The sequence below is a fragment of the Cyclopterus lumpus genome, chromosome 1 (genome assembly GCF_009769545.1).
Source record: "Cyclopterus lumpus isolate fCycLum1 chromosome 1, fCycLum1.pri, whole genome shotgun sequence".
Classification (NCBI taxonomy): Eukaryota; Metazoa; Chordata; class Actinopteri; order Perciformes; family Cyclopteridae; genus Cyclopterus; species Cyclopterus lumpus.
Genome location: NC_046966.1, coordinates 9,583,166 through 9,604,305, shown reverse-complemented (window position 1 = coordinate 9,604,305; position 21,140 = coordinate 9,583,166). Strand labels below are relative to the sequence as shown.

Genomic DNA, 21,140 nt, shown 5'->3' with positions numbered 1-21,140 from the left:
GCCCCAACAAAATGGTCCATGCTGAATCTTTTGAAATAACTTTTTGTGACTCTTTGCTTTTTCAAATAATAGTAGAAAATTGCAGTTAGTTTCAAGTAAACCAAATTGCTCCATCAGACAAAAAATACAATGTGCAATCACTTTGTTAGAACAATGCAAATAAAGTTATATCTGGGCAAAAAAAAACCTAATATGTCAAAAATAGCTTATTGGGGCTGCAATTAACCTGTTTTGCACTGCATATCTTTTCAAGATGATAACAAAGTGCAACCTGTAAGAAACTAAACTAAATTAGTGCAGATATGTGTGAGCCATCACATTTGTTTCTGTTTTAGTGGCTGCAATGAGCCGGCTTTCCACTACAAATCTTGTAAAACGGGTGCAGACTTTATACGGCCACTCTGAATGTTGATCTTAGATCTGTATTTTGTTTTGAGAGTCAACGGCAGAAATGCCGATCTCACGAAGTAAGATGTGGCGAGTCGACAACAATCTTGGCTGATGCGCAAGCTTAACTTGTTCACGCCGTAACGTAAACATTTAAACGAAGGTACGGGCATTTCTCCATGTAGTTATTAATGACGTAGGTTTATGTCTGTACTTTTGTAATATGTGAAGTTCTCAATAAAGGTCTTTCTGCATTTCCCCCTGCGCCCCACCTGTAATACCACTGCGCCCCACTAGAAGGGCGCGCCCCACAGTTTAAGAACCACTGGTCTAAAGTAAGAGAGCATCCATGTGGCTGCTGCTGGTTAGTGAGAAGCCAGGAAGGGAAATATGGAGGGTCCCTTCAAGCCTTTAACAAGCTTCCTCCACACGGAGCACCTGCTTTCCTGATGCCCGGGACAGACAGCAGGCCAGCGCAACAGATCTGGAAGGCTGTGTTTACTCTGGGAAGTACGTAGGCCCTCGTTTAAGGGTGCATTCTGACTCTATCTCAATGAAGACATCCAGCAGCAGCAGACGGGAGGTTGACTGTTTCTCTCTCTGCTCAGTTCTGTTATCTCCAATCCTGTTGCGTTAAGACCAAGGCCCTGTTCATCGTTCATGTTAATAACTGATACGCTAAATTGATTTGGATACTTTGGGTAAAGTGTCATTCCTCAGCTTTCACTACCTTCAGCTTTGCAGGTGCAGTAACCTGCTGTCTCTGAGCTATACGGTGCTTCTAGCCACTCGCAGGCAAGCTGATAATGCCTTCTACTCATTTTTCCTTTATTTCAAAATAAGAATGAGCTGTTTTGATTGTTGCCTTATAAAACATTAAAGCATCTATCCTCCATTCAATCTGAACTTTGAAGAACTGAGTTAGCATTGTAACCAGTTCTGCATGTAAACAGTGCAAGGGGCTTTATTATTGTGGACGTTTTGCTTTATCCATGAGATATGAGATTTCAGTAATGGGTCGTATTGGGTGCTAAAACACAGCCCAACAGTTTGTAACGCTATCGGAAAGGATTTTGCCGGATGATTCGCAAGGTTCAATATTCTTTGCCATGTGACCCCCTGCGTTTTGTTGCTGAAGCACTTTCTGTTGGCACCATAGCTCAGACGAAAGAGAACTTTATTTATTCAAATTTACGCATAAAAAATGTGTTTATAGTATAACGAGTAGTGGTAAAATGGCAACCAACGATTGGTGGTAGATGAAGGGTGACAGGTTCTCTTTTTAGACGACCTTTTTTTACAGCGTGTGGTCATACACCTCTGACATGTCATGAAGGTAAGCACAGGCAACACCCTTTACTGTGACTGCTTTCTTGAAAACCACTTGTGCCCCACCTACCTCAAAGGTTGTGATCAGTTGCCTGCAGAACACACAACAGCCAACTAAGCCATCCCAAAATGAAGGTGGGCCGTCCCAAAAATGAAATCTTTGTTTCTGCATTATCATAAATTGCAATCCTTTTTTAAAGTGCCCTTTTTAACATAAACAAGACATCAAAAGTGATTGATTTGTTTGTTCATAGATGTATGGTTGCGTTTGCCACCGTGCTTATTGGTTCCTGTCGAGGGCAACAGTGCGATGCTAACTTTTCGGTTGGCCGGCAAAAATGCAGCACTCATACCGTCATATACTGTGTACCCCGGTGAACTGTGAGGAAGGCATGCCAAATGAGATGCTACCCAAGCCTGAGTGACATTCCAAACAAGGAAATATAAATATTGATTCGTCAGTCATAATGCACAACGTTTTTCGTTGTTTGTCACTTCATTTCTAATAAATCATAGCTCCGCATTACGTCCGCACCTCTGGATGGTGTGACATAAATATTCCTTCTCCACCCTGAGTGCTGCTGGATTCTCTGTCAGCCAGTAGTGATGCTGCTATTATCGCGCTGCATCTTGTTTCTGTGTTGTGTGCTGCAGGGACAAGGCCACAGTGCTGCACCAGTTATGCATGTCAGCTCAGGTGGACTTTGAAGGAGGAGTAAAGTTAGGTATATGCTTGTTTTGGTGTCCCCTGGCTTATCTTATTGTCTCAAAGGTTAAAAAAAGGGACTAACTCCTTTCAGACATGATGACTAGGAAAACTGCTGAAAGTAACTACATTAAAAATAAAGATGATTCATGATTAGTATTAATTAACTTTTAATAATAATATGCGAGATTTACTGTTTTAAAAAACATCCTGCCCTTGACTTAATATGTTAATCCAATTGAAGCTTTCCACTTCCATTCCAATACATGCGTCTTGTAAATATTTGACTTATTTATTTTGGGGGATTATAAAAATGCATTAAAGTATGACCGTGAATATGTAATGCTAGTTTCTAGTTAATTACACTTCCTTGTTGGAAGTTCCGTTTTGGTCTATGGTGGTGTTTTGATAACACTTGTTGACTTTGTGCTTCTTCAGAAAGGGTTGAGCTTAAACGGCTTTGTGCATTCTCGTATCTGGCAGCGTCTGGAGGTCCGTTCCACGGTGTGTCACACGAGTATACTGTAAACCTGTCTTAAGAGGAAAGTAGAGATACCTGTCAAGTAATCCATCTTGTTCAGGATCATTTGATTGACCATACAGGTGGTGTAGTTTAGGAGAGTGACTGTTCCTCACTGACACACACTGTTGAAATCATGATATGCAATATTTTCAAATTGCTCCACTGTGCACACTTGAAACTGTTAAACATCTTTCAAATCTGATTGGATCAAATTAACCAAATCTCTCTTGAATTATCCTTCTTTCCTAGATCTGGGATCACTATCCTGGGATGATTTGGAGAATGACCTTCCAGATGAGTTGATCCCTAATGGAGATCTGGGCCTGATGGGTGGGATGCCTTTAAACATTGGAGCAGCACCTGGAGCTGGCGGGCCAGGTGGTGTACCGGACGCAGCCGCCAAACACAAGCAGCTCTCGGAGCTACTTCGAGCCGGTAGCACCTCCAGTATCACGAGCGCAGGGCTGAACTCAGCTAGCCCTCAGCCAGGCAGTATGGGGCCTCAGCTGGGCACACCACTGAGAAAGAGCCCTCTCGGCCAGGGTTCCCCCAACAACCACCCGTCCCCACAGGGCCAAAAAGCAGGAACACCAACTGGAGTTGCAGGACAGAACAACAACAACAATAATACTGCAACAATGGGCTTGAACACAACAGTCTTCAACCAGGCCATGATTAACAATAGCCAGGGCCATGCTGGGCTCCTGCCACAGGGAGGGCAGTCCCAGCCTGGGCAGGGGATGAATGGTGGTCTTGCACCTGAAGCTGGGAGAGGACGGGGAGCAGGGGTGACAGGCATGCAGTACCAGGGGCCGACAATGCAGGGAACTGCTCCAGGACCAGGAGGAGCAGGGAGTGTGTTGGCAGAAACACTCACCCAGGGAGGGCAGCAGATGGGAGCTCTTGCCACCCTAGGTGCAGCCCAGCAGGCAGGCAACATGAACAAGGTGAGTCACACACCCGTTTCATCACCATTTTAAGTATAGGTTTTGTGCATTTTCAGGCGAGAATGTATCGAGACATATGGGACACTTTGCTGTGTGGATGGTTGGAAAAGTACCATTATTTTAAAACATTGGTCACAAATGACTGATCCATTTGTAATGGGGCATACTCCTGACAGACAAACTTGAGGCCTGATGCTGATGATTCTCGATTTTTATTTTTATATGGTAGTGCTTGAGTCTGTTTTCTTAGAGATCATCATTCTGCAATTGCAGTTTCTTTTCTTTCTTTTTTTGGCGAACCTGAAACGTTTTCCTTTTTTCAACATTTGGGCCTTGTTCGCCATACAGTGGTTACTTTTTGTAATTCATTTGATAATGTAAGTGCTTGTACTCTGCTTTATGTAGCTTTTAATTGGCTGGTCATTGAGAATGGAGATGCTTCATGGCCATAACACCATAGCACTCACGCTTTGTTTCAATTGGCTTTGCCCACTCGCATGCTCCTTTTTATGTGGTGTGTGTGTGTGTGTGTGTGTGTGTGTGTGTGTGTGTGTGTGTGTGTGTGTGTATATATACATCTGTATTTGTACACTCTGCTGGTTACTATATTCGTTAATCTGCACAGTCTTCTCTCTCTATCCACTAATTTTCTGATCTTTGAGCTGTTAAGAAATTAAATGTACACTCCACTTGGCTGCTCTACTCTTGCGTCTGGCGAGGAGTCAATAGACCTTCCTGTTAACTGTTGTGTGTCAGTCAGTCGCTGCTTATACGTACGCTTTCCACCATTGTGGTTTCACAGGAAATCAGTAGGAAGCAATCTATTTTACTGGCTTAGTCGGAGCGAAGACACTGAAGCGGTATGTAACCACAACACCAACGCTGCAAGCTACTGAGGAGACACTTCGAGATGTAGTGAATGTGTGTTTCGAGATTCATTCTCAAATGGAGTATGTGCACATGCTTTAACCACAAGAAAGAATAAAAGCTGTAATAATAGCACAACTGTCAGCATTTACGTGTGTGTGCGTGTGTGTCTCCTGTGATTATCATGTCATCAACCGCTCTAGAGATGAAAACCACTAGACCAAGTCTTTGTGTGGGGCTTATTGTGCTAAAATCGTAGGTTAAATCTCTTTCCTGGGCATCTGTGTTGGTTGGAGGCCGCTGTCACTCCCTCCCGCTCCATTGTTATTGTAAATGCATGAACACTCCCCTTGCTTTCTCTGGCTTATTGGATGGCTGCTTGCCCTGTCAGTCACGTAGGGACTGGTATTGTAAACCACTTAATCAGTTAGAATGGCAGAGGGCGAGTGCATTGAGGGAGGAGAGGGAGGGAGGGCAGCTCGGCTGAATAGTCTGGCCCGGCAGCAGAGCTTTCCGATGATAGTTGGCAACTGTCCTGACTGCCGATGTGTGGAGTGTGTCAGTGAGCGGGGAGCTGAATGGGAAGAGCGAAGCAAAGGGGGTGTGTGCGCGTGCATTTGTCCGTCTGTCGGCCTGCTCAGCTGTGTTGAAAGGCTGCCAGTGTCTCGTCGACTCAGCTGGGTCGTTTTTATCTGGTCTGTTGGAGAGGTGTCAACAGCCTGAGGGGATACAGCCTGGCCTGGCATGGCAGTCTAGTCTGGTCTCCCAGCAGCTTTGTGGATAAGAGAGCGGCAGCAAGTTGATTGTATAGCTTGGGACTAACACAGATTTGATGGTGCCTCACGTCTTAATGTATGTTGTCATGGTTGTTGTTGTTGAGGGTGTGCTATGCGAGTACATCTACCCTCTGTTTAAAAAGTTAATTGATTAAAAAAGTTTTAAATTTGCGTATAAACTAACCGATCGGAGTCACGTAACGGATCAGTAAAAAGAAAAAGGGAGCAAATATAACTTTTAGAGATCCCTGATCACGTGTTCTGCTGCTGATACTAATTACGGTATTGATATTCATCACAATATAGACGGCTGCAAAGCCATGTTAAATAAATAAATTGAAACTCATGGTACATATTACCGTGTGAGTGTAGGAAGTTAATTTATGAGCCCTAATTAGCTGAGAAACTTAACAAGTTGTGGTTATTAGCCGTCGAAGTAGCCAAATGAAAAAAACACTTTGCCAAGAAAGAACATTATGTTGGCAATGTTCTCAACTGTTTCCACTCGTGCAAACTCTATAAGATTAGCTTGAGAAGGGAGTGGGTGAAGGAGGAGACGAGGTTGTAAATGTTTTTGTCGTGGAGGGCTGGAGAAGTCCATCTTGCCAAAAGCTACTGTCATGCTGAGCTGTCATGGTGCCAGAGCATCGGCTGGTTTCGACCACACCAAGTCATTCTGGCAGTCATTCTGGCACAGCCACGATGAGGCCTGCATTAGCAGAGGGAGTCTTGTCGTGACAAATTGGCATTTAAAATAAAGGCAGAACCTTTTGATGGCAAGTTTGTGCTGTTTTGACTAATGTGGGAAAATAATAACCTCCAAGTAAACTATAATATGTCTTAACATCAAGACTTCTAAATGTCATAGCTGTCTTAATCAGTTGTGCTAATGGTGGCCCATCATTTTTTAAAATAGATGTTAGCTGCAATTGTGGTCCTTTTGGGGCTTACAGACCTACAGGCAGGGTGCCACGGGGCATATGGTAATACCACTCATGCCAGTAAAACTAGGGCTGTGCATTGGCAAGCACCTCACATGTCTCACGATGCTATACATCTATCATATATATATATATATATATATATATATATATATATATCATTACTCTATCGTTAATGAAAATGTAAAAATAGAGATGCAAATACAGCTCGCTATATACCACATGGATATGGATAGTCTACAAATAACATCAAAACTACTTCAAAAGGTATTTGTATTGCACAGTCAAGATAACACACTGAACTGAAATGTACTTTCCATAAAAAGCAATCAATCAATTAAGTGCATATTGGATTCTCATTCTCATTGTCTGAACACTTTTTTTACTAAAATGCACTGTGCCGCAATTTCATTTAAAAATAAAATGCATACTGTATTTTCTTATGTGTCACTGATCACTCTTAACTTGCATGTAGAAACATAAACATTGTATGAAATAAAGTGCATTAAGTAAAGTTGTCTGTCTCTATGGTTGGGCTCTTCCCATTTATGTCACATTCCTCCCGTGTTTTCAGAAACTCTGCGATGTTACTGCCTGTACGGCTTTCGTGCTGTGGTGTCACGTAATCGTAGCATTTCAATTGGTGGTCTAGTCGTCTAAGGTGGCACGTCAGGGCTACTCTCTCTCTGCAGGGAGGAAGCGATGTTTTGACACGTTTCGTCACGTCTTCGTAGATCCTGGGTCTACATCCATCATGTGTCGGCAGGAATGACTCGGGATCACATAGCGCCGCTTTACAGTGTAAGGCTGCTTGCTTGTGAGACGCCATGTTATGATTTTGGCCAGATCATGTGACCGGCTGGGAGGTCACTGGCCATAGGTTAAAAGGAAATGGGCAGCGACATGTGGCGTTACCGGAGCGGAGGAGAAGCTTGTTGGACACACAGGGACTTCAGGCAATTTGAAGGACATTTTAAATCTTTTAAAAAATAGGATTTCTTTTTCTTATTGATAGTAGTTGCTGAGATATGATGCACTATATCATTATATGTATCGCGATAGTAAACTATATTGCTATTTTTCCAAAGGCCTTGTTATGACATTATATTTGATGATCTTATTCCAAAGTTACCAGTTTATTATTGACAAAATAAAGTAATTGCGCTACTATTGCAGTGGCCCGAATGCTGACGCATTGGTTGGTTTGAATTGATTCATAATGATTGCTAGTTGACTAATTGGGTGACTAATTTTCTCTTTTAGATGCAAGCTTGTTGAACGGTCGGTTAAAAAGTCCAACTCAAACTAAATAGCTTTTTTGCTCTTCTACAGCGTGTATACCTGCTCTGCCAATCCCTTGTTCTGTGTTCTCCTTTGAGAAAGTAGAAATGTTTACTTAACTGTCGGCTGTTTACAGTCTCTTGTTTTACAGTCTATGGTATAACAGTGGCGGCTGGCAATCAAACACAAACGGGCCCCTCCAGGCAGCTGAGACTCAAGGAATATTTCTGACGATTCCTAAAAACACCTTTAAAAATTCGGGGATGATTCATTGGGTTTTTGTTCGATGTTAGCTGTCAGAGCACGCAGTGTTATAACCTATTACAACTTTTGACATTTGTCATTTTCCTTGTCAACTACGCAGCAGCAGGCGGCGATGCTCCCACTGGCTGGCGGCGGCGTGGCAGTGTCTTCAGCAGGACCCACAGCTGACCCAGAGAAGCGCAAGCTGATCCAGCAGCAGCTGGTCCTGCTGCTTCACGCACACAAGTGCCAGCGGCGAGAGCAGGCCAACGGGGAAGTGAGAGCCTGCGCCCTGCCTCACTGCCGCACCATGAAGAACGTCCTCAACCACATGACCCACTGCCAGGCTGGCAAGTCCTGCCAGGGTGAGTTGGAGCAGAAAGAAAGCCACCAGCAAGATAGCCCTGCTATGTTTTAGTTGGCCAGTAGTATTGACCATCTTACGCAACACTTTTACATTTTGTATTGTTTGTGTGCAGAATTCTTGGAGCTGGGAAGTAATTGTACATAATATTTCTGCGTGCCAGGCAGCTAGCAAGGCACATTTTAGCCTGCTGGTGAATTCTTATCAGATTAAGCTCCTAACCACAGATAACATGTAGCGCCTCAGTTTGTTCAGTCACGCACCAGGAATCGGCTATAGTTCATTTTACATTGGGCCAAATCAGTGGCCTTCCAAGAGTGGGAACTAGTGAAGTGATCTGAACCTTGAGTTTTGGGCCGACACATTTATTTTCTCTCATTAGCTCTCACTGTCCATCTGTCTCACAATCTACACTTTTTTCTTTAGTCCAATAGTCTTTTTTTAAAATGTTTGTATTACTTCTTTAGTTTTTTCTCTTTGCTAATTTTTTACTATTTGTGTAGTATAATGTGGTTATACTACAGGGCTTATACCCTATGTTACTCACAACACTTAGTTTCTCTCCCATGCCTCCACAATAAATGGAGAATCAAAGTAAAACTACATGAAAAATCCATTAGAATCTCTCACAATTTGTGCAGTATAGGCTCATCCAACTCTCGTTTATCCAGTCGAATGCTATGCAAAATCGTTCAATTTAAAACTCTTTCTTCAATAACAGCAGATACTCGCAGAAAGCATACAATGGTAGTTGAGAAGTATTTTAAATGAGACTTTGACTGTAGACTGTAGGCATTTAAGAAAAACAAAGTCCTACAATAACTCACTTTAAGGCACAGTGAGTTATTGGTCATTTTATGGGTGAAATATTCCTTTTCTTGCCGCGCAAGTAATCAACAGTTTACCAAAAACAAAGAATCGTATCTAAATTGTTGTAACAAGTCACTGCTTGTCAGTGAGTCCTTCTCTCCTTTTTGTATGCTCTTTATAAACTGAGGGCGTTTTGTTTAAATGGTTTGTTACAGTTTTAAACGGTGTTATTTGCCATGAGTGCAGTCTAACGTACAGAATGTAACTCAAATATTGTCTCATTAACATTTCCGAGATGAATGTGACATTCCTGATTGATTAATAGAGTTGAGCACTTGGTAGCAAACTGTCATCATTAAAATACTAAACCCTGGAAGTCTCCATCTTTCCGTCTCTCTTTCTCTGCAGTGGCTCACTGTGCGTCGTCCAGACAGATCATCTCCCACTGGAAAAATTGCACACGACACGACTGTCCCGTCTGCCTGCCGCTGAAGAACGCCAGCGACAAGCGCACCCAGCAACGTAAGTACAAGTAGCAGCCTGGAGCCTGCTGTCGCTTGACCATTGTCAAGTCGTTCAACGCCACAGACGCCAAACGCAAGGCTGAATTATTTTCATTGACTATGCTCACTGAGCAGGGCATCTAGACATGGCAAGCTCAGTGTTTGTCTGACAAAGGCCCCAGTCTTTATCTCCAGATTATGCTGGTATATTGAGCTCTAGTGGTCCGTAGTGGCAGCCTTAGAAAGACGTACACCTGCTTGTGGCTTTCCTGAAATCAGCCAAAGATTCACCGATTGTGGTGTTCTTGGCCTATTCAGTTTTTCTTTCTAACTATGATTGACATCAAGGCTCATCTTTTTTTTTTTTTAAGATTCCATTTGTGATAGTTATTTAATTTCAATACAAATTTGTATTAAATAGTGCTTGAACACATCAAAATGCAATTCTCTTCGTCCTCGGTTAACTTTAGCTTTCTAGCCTGATGCTTTCTGCAGACGAGTCGGTTGTAATTACTGAGCAGCGTGTTCTGAATTAATTACAATATAACTGTATATAGTTGCTTTCGTGTGTGCGGCTGTGACGTTATTGTATTGTGTGCCAATGTAAAACTATCTTGTAGCTCATGTGTGCAAATGTGACACTGAGGGGCTGATCACCGGTTGTAGCCAATCAGCTGAAAACGTGACGGTATTGGTCGGCTGTTTCCTCTCTGCGTTTGTGTGTAGAATATTTTTCTATTTCACACTTCAGGCAATTTATTGCTCCTCCACATTTCTTCAAAGCACTCGGTGAGTACGAGTATTGTCCTGCTGGGCTTGTAATCCGATCCACAAGAGGGATAGGAGTGTGATGGAAGGAGAGAGGGAGGAAACGGAGAGCGTGTGCTCGAGGTGTCTTGCTTAGCCATTGGCTGTTTACTGCTACTCCCCTCTCGAGCAGAGCCGAATTTGACACACTTTGCCTCGTACTAAAACTGTTTTCCTGTCTTTTACACTCCATGTAACTTGTCACGCATTCAGTCTGTTCTTTTGTGCCCAACCATCTTTTACATTCTTTTCTGGATTACTTACACTAGTTACTTTTACATTTTCTTTCCTTCTCTTTTTTTTTTTTCCTTTCTTTACGTCACCACTCTGCTCAGCATCTTTCATCACTTAAAGCATTCCAGGCTTGGTCTGTCCCTGTTTGGCTTGCATGTTAAAGAACATGATGTAGAGGCTTGTATCTCTCCTGCCAACACAAACCGAATGCAGTATTTCTTGATCCTGCCTCCTCCAATTTATGTCTGTTCACAAACTAAGAGATTTTTTAGCCCGACCAAAGCCTGAACCCAGAAAAATATGCTAATGCTCTGTCCCCTGAAGGGATTTACGCATTTATTCAGTTCGCTGCTTTTTCAATCGTTTAGCCTTACATTATATTCTCACCTTATCATTTTGCCATGTGACTTCATCTTGCCAGAGGTCAAAGTGAGTATGCATGTGTGTGTTTGGTACGAGGTCTTTGCGAAGTCTTGTTGGTGTGTTTTCACCAAAGCAGATTCTTCTCATATTTATTGGGCTTGGCACACAGCCTCAACATTTGTATTTAGTTTGTGTTCTTTAGCTGGTGCAGCAGTAGAGCTAGCAAGATGTTCAACATTTCAAATTGCTGACAGTATATTCAATATGATTGTATTTTAGTGTTTTTGCCTGACTGCTCCGTCTCTCTCCTTAGCCATGCTGAGCTCCCCCAATACGGGCCTCCAGAACCCCATGGCCTCAGTTGGTGTGGGCCAGCCCAGTGCTCCCACCATCAATACCTCAACCCCCATAGACCCCAGCTCCATGCAGAGAGCCTACGAGGCACTTGGGCTGCCCTACAGCAGCCAGACCGCTGTGCAGGCCCGGGGGGCTACGGGACAGACAGCAGGCACACAGGCCCCGCTTCCGCAGATAAGATCCATCAATGCACTTGGTAAAACCAAACAAATATGCTAACCAAACATATATTTGTATAACCAAATTATATATATATATATATTGATCGACTTGAATGCATTGCACTAGAGCTGCAACAATTCATTGATTAGTTGTTAACTGTTAAATTATTTGCAACTATTTTGAATCAATCGGGTTGAGTAATTCTTTTTAAAAGTAAAAGTTCTCTTACTCAAGCTTCCTAAATGTATTTATTTTGTGCTCTTCTCAGTAGTGACGGTAAACAGAATATCTTTGAGTTGTCGACATTTTTAAGATAAAAACAATTGATAAATTACGAAAATAATTGACAGATAAATTGAAAATGAAAGAAGTTGTTAGTTGCAGTCCTACACTGCATGGCCAACTTCAAGACTCCTAAATGGTAAAACAATGTATGTTAACAAATCTGACTATCCAGATATGACTGATTCCTATGCATGTTTTTGTTGCATAGTAACATAGTAATCTTTAGTAGTAGAAATGGTGTATTATGCTGAGTTTTTACATTGTTTTCCTTCTGTATTACAGGTAACCAGATGGCTCTTGGAGGTGCGACATTGGCCGTGACCACTTCAGAACAGACAAACCTGCTCACAGACTCCCTCCCCAACACACTCAACACTAACAAGTCCGTCCCAGCCAATAACTACATTGCATTTGTTGTTCCTAAATGTTTTTTTTTAATTGCAAGAAACTTTAAGTAGCTACTTTAAATGCACAGCTTCTGATGCAATTATAAGTGCAGTTGCCAGAAAAAAAAGAACTATATTTTAAAACGCACATAAGCTGTAACTTCTAACCATCGTCCTGTTTCGCCTCCAGTCAGCTGCTGTCAGATGGGTCTGCTGTGGGCTCAATAGGCAACCTGCCCACAGCATCACCCATCTCAGCCACAGGGACCAGAAAATCGTGGCATGAGCACGTCACTCAGGACCTGCGCAATCACCTCGTACACAAACTGTAAGTGCATAGCCCTGCTGGAGACTTGTTAGTCTCTTTATTTGTTAGTCACCGTCTCTGGACTGTTCTTTCTAACCCTGATTTTAAATGCAAGTTTTTAACTACAGCAGTAGGAATTAGATATTCATTGATGCACATCCTGTAATTCTGTGGCAGAGTACAAGCCATATTCCCAACCCCTGACCCGGCAGCTTTGAAGGATAGACGAATGGAGAACTTGGTGGCCTATGCCAGAAAAGTGGAGGGGGACATGTACGAGTCCGCTAACAGCCGGGTAGGTTTTCTGAAACTATTTCAACTAGGAAATAACTTGCTCACTTTATCTGTCTCTCTTTTTTTGCATATCCACAAAATATGTAGTATGCTTGTTTTTGTCAACTTTACCTTTACTCCCCTCAGGATGAGTACTATCACTTCCTGGCTGAGAAAATCTATAAAATCCAAAAGGAACTGGAGGAGAAGAGGCGCTCAAGGCTACAGAAGCAAATCATCAACCAGGCACCTTTGACCACCCAGGGGACCCAGCAGCCCGGCCTCCCCCAGCCCAGTGCCTTTGGCCCAAGGCCACAGAGTGAGTACAATGTTTACAAGACTACACGCATTTCAGGAAAAGTTCAAATAATTGTATGATTTTTGAAACGGGACACTTTTTTAGAAACCATGGACAACTGTTTGCATAACATACCAGGGATATCAAGGACACAGTTTGTTTCCATTTTTGTTATTAAAAATAATTTTTCACAGCTTCAAAGCCGGTCCAGTTGACATATTTCCCAGCTATGGTTGCGTCATACTGATACCGATAACATGAAGAGGCCTTTTAAACTGAGCTAGATATCTGTGATGTCTAAATGTCTGTGGTTTATGCCTCTGTGTGAAATGTTGCACATCATTGTGATGAGGTTTCTTGATTTGTCAGATACTCTATTCACTGACAAAGGAATATTCCCATCTGGGTATTTTATCTTTAGATTATGCATAGGTTTCTTAATTGAATTTCCAGACAATTGCCCTTTATACATCCATTTATCATGTTTTTTTTTTTTTATTCTTGTAAAACGTTGAGAATATGCGGAAATGTTGATTAGATTACTTGCCTTTTTTCATTGCAGCCGGTTATGCTGTTTTTCAAGCCGTTTTTTTTGGTTCAATGTTTTTCGTTTTTCTTTCTTCTTTATAGATGGACCTGTTCCTCTGCCCAACATGCCAAATCAGATCATGAATCGCATGCAGGTGTCACAAGGTATTTGCACATAGTATTTTCCAACTGAGATACAAAGAAAACAAAGATGTGGAAGATGCAGAGGAACAGTAAAGATAATTATGATGAGGGATAAACACTAGCCCACATTTTCAGGGAGTCTAAATAAGGAAAAGTGTCAGAAGCATTCGCTGAAGATGGCATGAAAGGCAAGCACAGAAGAGACGCGTTTAAAAAAAGAAAAATATATAAACGTTCACTGTCTTTGACTATATAGTGCTTCTGCAATACTTGTTGAGTTCTGTTTGTCCATTGTTTAACATGTTGGACCCCTCTTCCGTACAGGAATCAACCAGTTCAACCACATGGCTCTGCCCAATGCCCAAATACCCCAGACACCGATGGGAGCCCGAGCTGCCTCACCCATGAACCACCCGCAGCAAATGAACATGAGCTCCGTCCCAGCGGTAAAGAAGGCAGAGGGGCATGCAAATCACAGCGCACACACACACACACACACACACACACACACACACACACACACACACACACACACACACACAGAGGCCTATAAGTAACATATGCTAACACACCGTTGCTGGGGAATCCACGCTCGCGCTACACAAGCTACCTCAGGCTGATTTAAAAATGTAGTCAACTGGTTAGTGGAAACTCCCTTTGCTGTCCTCCTACTAAACTATCTTTTCCTGCCTTGTAGATGGGCCTGTCTCCCTCCAGGATGCCCCAGGCCCAGGGCATGATAGCCGGACTTGGTGGTGGTAACATGGTAGGCCAGACGGCCAGCCAGGGACCGTTTCTGGCTCAGACCCAGTTCCCTCCAGGATCAGCTAAAGTCGCTGCAACGGGGGTCATGAATGTCACTGTGGGGCCTGGCATAGGCCAGCCACCTTCACAAGCTGCCGTCACCCAGGTGAGACATGACAAGGGTGTGGAGCTGTAGTAAAAGTCAGACAACGGATTGGTTTGGCTGTTTGCTATCTATCCTGTTTGGTGTTGCAACAAAGTTGTGCTAATTCCAGGGGACTCAAACTACTATCACCAATCATACTCCGCACTAATTGCTCTTAAAATGTTCTAATGCCAATCACAAGGTGCTCACTAAACCTCAACTTGTGGGTTGTCTCTGTCTGGTTGACTTTGACTGTATGTTTGTCTGCTAATCTCGTGTGTGTGTGTGTGTGCGTATGTCCGCCTGCCACTTGTGTGTGTCCTTCTCCAGCAGCAACAACAGAACGCTAACCCCCCCATGAATGCACTTGGCCCCTTGCTGGGCCCTCAGCTAGCCTCCTCCCAAACTCCCTTGCACATCACGCCTCCTCCTGCTTCCGCCTCCACGGCTGGGGGGGTCACTAACCTGCCGCACCCCCAGCCCTCTAGTCGCAGCTCCACCCCCACACTCCCTGCCCCTGCCCAGGGTGCCACCCCGCCCCGTCCCACCCAGTCCCTAGCCCAGGTGGAACTACCTGCAGCAGCACAGACGCAGCCCCTACTTCAGCCCCCTACCACGCCGGTGAGACTGAGAGCATGCCCTCCACTCTGACCCCTCCCCTGCAAACTCCCATCCCTCCGACTGTCATGTGCCAAACTGTCCCATCCACCTTTCTGTTTGATAACTGCATCTTCACCACTGCTTGTATCATCCATCAAAATGGGAACGTTAAGGGAGCAATGAAACCAAATACGGAGGTGCTCATCTGTGTTGTGGTTTCAGTCCTGCATGCAAAAAAGCAACTGCGCTGTGCCAATATCTCATATTTGTCATCTCGATCTCAATATTTATCCCTCCCTCCCGCTACAGCTGTCTCAACCAGGGGCCAGTATGGAAAACCGGGTGCCCACGCCGGCCTCAGCTGCCAGTGCCGACCTGCACTCACAGCATGTCGGAGCAGACCTGCCTGTCCAGGAGGTCAAAGCAGGGGCACACCAACAAGAGTTTAAGGCCGCTGGCGGCAAAACTGAGCCCAAGATGGAGGTGGGTTGAATCGATGTGTTTAAATAAATGTCAACTTATTCATCTATCCATTCATTGATGTATGCTGCTGTAAACTCATTTGTGCACTCTCTTTCCAATGATTCATTCTTACCTCTAAAGTTTAGATATATCTTTACGTAGTCTGCATAGATTTCTGATCTATCTATACATTTGTTCATCAATTCATATATTTTACCATTTGGTGTTAGTCCCTGTAAATTCATTTAAAAAAAAAAAACATGTTTGTTATATGATATTTAAAAGTCCTTGCAGTTGTTTGAACATCATTATTTCTCCTAAACATATTTATTGTGGCAGTGAATCTAAACTACCAGTAGACTTTAACCTAAACAATGCAAGGAACAAAGTATCGTATCTGAGGATAAGCATTCACCAGTTTTTGTTATGGTGTGAAAAGAGAAGAAGAAAGGTCAGATAGGTATCGTCCAGACCTTATTAAGCGGCTCAGATATCGGGCATTGCGTGATCAATCCATGTTAAATTATTTCTTTGTCAATGTCTTTCTAAAGTTCTTGATGTATCAGTTGCATTCATTCCGTCACAGTGGGCCCATGACTCGCACCATTTCATGGGATGATCATCAAAGCATTGATTATGAGAGACAAATGCTATCCAACATTTTATAATATAATGTTCAGTTTTAAAACATGACTTATATAATGCGTCATTTGCCTTTTTGTCTATAGACTGAGGAAGACACTGCTTCAACGGTGGTTAAGAAGGAGGAGCCAGAGGAAAAGCCAGAGCCAATGGAGGTGGAGGAGAAAAAAACTGAAATGAAGACTGAACCCAAAGAAGAGGAAGAGGGTGGAGCCAACAGCACAGCCTCTTCATCCCCCCCTCAGTCACGAAGGAAAAGTGAGTCTGATGCCAACGAATGAATACAATCTGTATGGAGTCTGACCCATCCACTCAGTAAGCGGAGTGGGTTTCCGTCATTGCCAGTAATGTTAATACATCCCCTCTGTGCTAACTGTGAGACAGTCATGACTTATTATGAGTTTGGCACTGAGTCTGAACGATGTCCAGACTCTTGAAAGTCTTCTTTGAGCCTGGCTGCATTTTATACAAATAACAAACAGGCTGTGCACCTGCTGGTAGAATAAAGCCGACAAATTATATTGTTGTTGATGTTTTGTTTCCGTTGTTGAAGTGTTTTGATAATTAAAAACAGGTGATGTAATACTGATGACAAAATGCAGCTAGGCCAGAATTTAATGTTGCTGTTTACCAACAGGTCAATAGTTGTCTGTCTTTGAAGCGCCAGCATGGGAATTAGTTTTTTCCCTGCACAGTAAACTCTGCTTTCCCCCTAACCTTTTTGGATTACTAACATGTACCTCGTTCATTTTCCAGTCTTTAAGCCTGAGGAGTTGCGCCAGGCTCTGATGCCGACTCTGGAGTCTCTCTACAGGCAGGACCCCGAGTCACTGCCCTTCAGACAGCCAGTAGACCCCATGCTTCTGGGTATCCCTGTACGTAGCACACATGCACTTGCCACCTAATGTTGTTACTTCAAATAAAACCTTTGACATGATCAACGTTTTGCCCATGGGTGTTTGTTAAATATTGTACAGTTTTGATAGATGCCTGTAATTCAGCTGCACTATTTTTGTTCTATTGATCTCTTAACACAAACGTTTTATTTGTGCTTCTCACTGCAGGACTACTTTGACATTGTTAAGAACCCAATAGACCTGTCCACAATAAAGCGTAAGCTTGACACAGGCCAATACCAAGAGCCCTGGCAATACGTTGACGATGTCTGGCTGATGTTCAACAACGCCTGGCTCTACAACCGCAAGACATCCCGTGTCTACAAGTACTGCTCCAAGCTGGCCGAGGTGTTTGAGTCCGAGATCGACCCTGTCATGCAGGGCCTGGGATACTGCTGCGGGAGGAAGGTGAGATGAAAGGGGTGTTAAAGATGCAATTAAGGAAGTAGGGATGTTTTTTTTGTCGTCTTTCGCCATAATGGCTGTAATAAAAAAAAAATGTTGTTCCATTGCTGCCCAATTACTAAAATGCCAATGTTTACTACTTTTTGTTTGGTGAAGCGACTCAGAAGGATGAGTATGAGTTTTACTTTTCACCATGCCATTGTGAATATTTTAGTGCTTTGTCCACGTTGCCCAGCACTAAAGATGAGGCAAATTTAGAAGCTAAACCAAAGAGTAAACTTTATTTCCTAGTCTTAATGAAAATGATTTATGGAATAAATACATCTTGGTTTTTTTTTTCACCACTTTTGTCATCTTGCTTGTAACTTGCAGTACGAGTTCTCCCCTCAAACCCTCTGTTGCTATGGCAAGCAGCTCTGCACCATACCTACTGGAGGCACATACTACAGCTACCAGAACAGGTACAAGCGTCTGTGTATGCATAAATGTGTTGGTCGTTCAACCTAAATATGTATTTGTTATAAAATAAAATCTGTCGGAATTGTAATCTCACTGAATAATTGTATACGCGTCACACATTTGCATGCACAGTTGTTCATTAAGTGTTGGGAAATAAGTGCAGCTATTTGAACCGCAATAGCCACCGCCTGCAGCCTGGAGTCTGTTCCTCGGTAGCTCTAGAGGGACCACTGTGATCCAGGCTGTAGTGTCAATCTGGCAGCTTTGGCTTTAATGGCTCTGCCTCCAGGTCCTGACACGGCATGGGACCACAACATGTTTTTTTTACCACTGGCAAGTTGGTGCCAGTGGTGCACATAGAGGAAAACACACTGAAGACTTTAAACTCTAAAGAGGCACAGAGCAACACAGCAGTGCGTTGATTGTGTTTTGCTCACCGTCTACGGTGGGACTGACTGATGAAAATATAACGCTTTGGCCACAAACGGCGTTGCCCATCAGTGCCTTTTCCTTTCACTTGAAATCCAGCAGATGACTGCCTGCACCACAATCCCTTGCATCCCCTGCTGCATAAACATGGTTACTGCAGCCCATTTTTCCACACCTAAACTGGCCACTTTAATGCCGAGCAGCTCAGAAGCAGTCGTGATACAGCACAGCCTGAACGACAACATGAGGCTCCTGCAGCACAATTCATTTACACTCTAAATGGGAGCTCAGGGGTTTCCCGCTATCTGTTATAAAACATTAAAGACAAGTGTTATTTTGTGCAGAATTGTATTGAACACAAGTAGCCGAATACTAAGCGAGTGTGGAATGTGCTGAATTTGAAATGTGTAATTTTGCAGGTATCATTTCTGTGAGAAGTGCTTCAATGAGATCCAGGGGGAGAGTGTGACTTTGGGAGACGATCCTGCACAGCCACAGACGTGAGTAAACTGGCTAGTGATGAACTGGCTAGTGATAGCCCCCAACTATAGAAAGTTGCAGTTGCCTCTTTTTAGAAACGTATTGTGAGGGAAGACTTCCCCTCGTCAAGTTATTTTTGAATAGCAAAAGGAAATGTTCCCCTCATTCAATACCAGCTCTGCTTCTAAACAGCAACTATGTAGTCAGTCTTGCCTTCGAAAACAATTATTAGATGCAGTTTTTAATAAAATGGAGTCTCCAGCTGTGAGAAGCATCTTCCTGTTTTACATGTTGCTTGCATGGTATTCATCCAAAATGTTGTGATTTAATATTCATTATTTATAGCATTTGCATTTCAGAATAATCAACTTGTGTATTTCACAGCCCAAGGGTTTTTTAGAGTCTTATTGAAGGATGTTCCCCACACAGACTGCCAGCAATGAGAAAAGCGAAGAGCATAGAACTGAAGATGGAAATAAAATCGAGTGTTTTTCTATGTGTCTTGTTATTCTCCCTACCGCTCCTGACTTGTTCCCCTTCTTTTCTCTGACACCCCAGGATGATATCAAAAGACCAGTTTGAACGGAAGAAGAACGATGTGCTCGACTCTGAACCGTAAGTAGACGCAAACCCTCAGTGAGAAGGGGCTCATGTCATGTTCTTTCTGTTTTTCTTATTTAAAAGTTTTCCCAGTTGCATGTTCCTCATCCCATCTTACATCTTTCACATCTGGCTTTGTGTTTTTGGTGAACAATCTGCACATTTTCTCTGGAGCCCTCAGATCAGTCACTTAGATTTCAGTGAGGCCTCGGGGCAACTTGGCAGCCACAGCTGCTTCGTGTCAAAACTCTGTCTGACCAATGAGTTTTCCCCATCAGGGAACGCAGGCTGTTCTCATAGTTCACACTGTCATTTTGACTTTGTGTTAAATAAGATGTCCTCTCACTAAGGCACACTGGCATTGGTTGCTTGCTGTGTCAGCAGTTAAGATATCATCAGTTATAAAAATGATGGCCCTCAGGATCATGGTTCGGACAGTTTTGAGAATTGGGATAGCAATTGGCATATGCATAAAATAAATTTAAAAAACAATGCATTAGTCGTCCACGTCAGCGCCTATGTAGAAGTAACAGGACAATGCTGTTGCCCATTGTACTGCTAAATCTTTACTATTTGACCAACTTATTGTAGTAAGTAAAGGGTGACTCAGGTAGTGTGGAATATCTTATTCAGGGGCACCTTGAAAGGAGTTCTGTGAACTTTTTTTAATTTGATAAAAAGATGTCTGAATGTATGCTCGCTTTTCTTTAGGTTTGTTGAATGTAAAGATTGTGGACGGAAGATGCACCAGATATGCGTCTTACACTACGAGGTCATTTGGCCCTCTGGGTGAGACTTGAACTTTTTGTAAATTTGCATAATAGTTTGGCATATATTATTAATGTTAATTGTAAATCTACCTTTTCTCTTTCCAGATTCATCTGTGAGAATTGTTTAAAGAAGAGTGCAAAAACGCGAAAGGAAAACAAGTTCTCTGCAAAAAGTTAGTTCCAATCCCTCCATATGTGTTTGAAATGTCAACAGATTATTGCAGTTTTGTCTTGCAAGCACTGAAGACACAAGATACTATAAACCACCTGCACATGGGCTGCGTATGCCTCTCTGCTGTTCTTTTATCCCGGTTAAAAGAATTGCCATTTTTCATAGATTTATCCTGTATGTTTGTACACTGTAGGGCTGCAGTCGACACGATTGGGAATGTACATAGAGGACCGTGTGAATAAATACTTGAAGAGACAGAACCACCCGGAGGCCGGCGAGGTGTTTGTGCGAGTGGTGGCGAGCTCTGACAAAATGACGGAAGTAAAACCAGGCATGAAAGCCAGGTGAGAGCATCACTGACAGGAAGACAGGAGAACTGTGTGTGTGTGTGTGTGTGTGTGTAATGTATGCTTTGCTGTGTTTAAGCATTTTAATGACTTTATACTTTAAATTACTGGATCAATATTTCGCAACTAAATGTGGCGTAGTCAAATATATGAGCAACTGAGGAGTCA

General features: G+C 43.0%; 1 protein-coding gene across 3 annotated transcripts in view; it reads left to right on the top strand.

Moving 5' to 3' along the window:
• crebbpa (CREB binding protein a) overlaps positions 1–21,140 on the top strand; it is a 36,511-nt gene that overhangs the window by 8,744 nt on the left and 6,627 nt on the right. The window contains exons 2-23 of one of the 3 annotated variants that reach the window (XM_034547862.1): positions 3,195–3,892; positions 8,122–8,365; positions 9,583–9,696; positions 11,395–11,634; positions 12,168–12,267; positions 12,462–12,599; positions 12,756–12,873; positions 12,999–13,170; positions 13,780–13,842; positions 14,146–14,267; positions 14,519–14,749; positions 15,041–15,331; positions 15,620–15,793; positions 16,501–16,672; positions 17,171–17,289; positions 17,479–17,718; positions 18,088–18,176; positions 19,023–19,103; positions 19,642–19,698; positions 20,395–20,472; positions 20,559–20,626; positions 20,819–20,969. In XM_034547862.1, the coding sequence (XP_034403753.1) occupies positions 3,195–3,892; positions 8,122–8,365; positions 9,583–9,696; positions 11,395–11,634; positions 12,168–12,267; positions 12,462–12,599; positions 12,756–12,873; positions 12,999–13,170; positions 13,780–13,842; positions 14,146–14,267; positions 14,519–14,749; positions 15,041–15,331; positions 15,620–15,793; positions 16,501–16,672; positions 17,171–17,289; positions 17,479–17,718; positions 18,088–18,176; positions 19,023–19,103; positions 19,642–19,698; positions 20,395–20,472; positions 20,559–20,626; positions 20,819–20,969 (3,760 nt within the window). The remainder of the gene's footprint in view (positions 1–3,194; positions 3,893–8,121; positions 8,366–9,582; positions 9,697–11,394; positions 11,635–12,167; positions 12,268–12,461; positions 12,600–12,755; positions 12,874–12,998; positions 13,171–13,779; positions 13,843–14,145; positions 14,268–14,518; positions 14,750–15,040; positions 15,332–15,619; positions 15,794–16,500; positions 16,673–17,170; positions 17,290–17,478; positions 17,719–18,087; positions 18,177–19,022; positions 19,104–19,641; positions 19,699–20,394; positions 20,473–20,558; positions 20,627–20,818; positions 20,970–21,140) is intronic. The other 2 variants (XM_034547771.1, XM_034547729.1) reach the window with 2 other exon arrangements.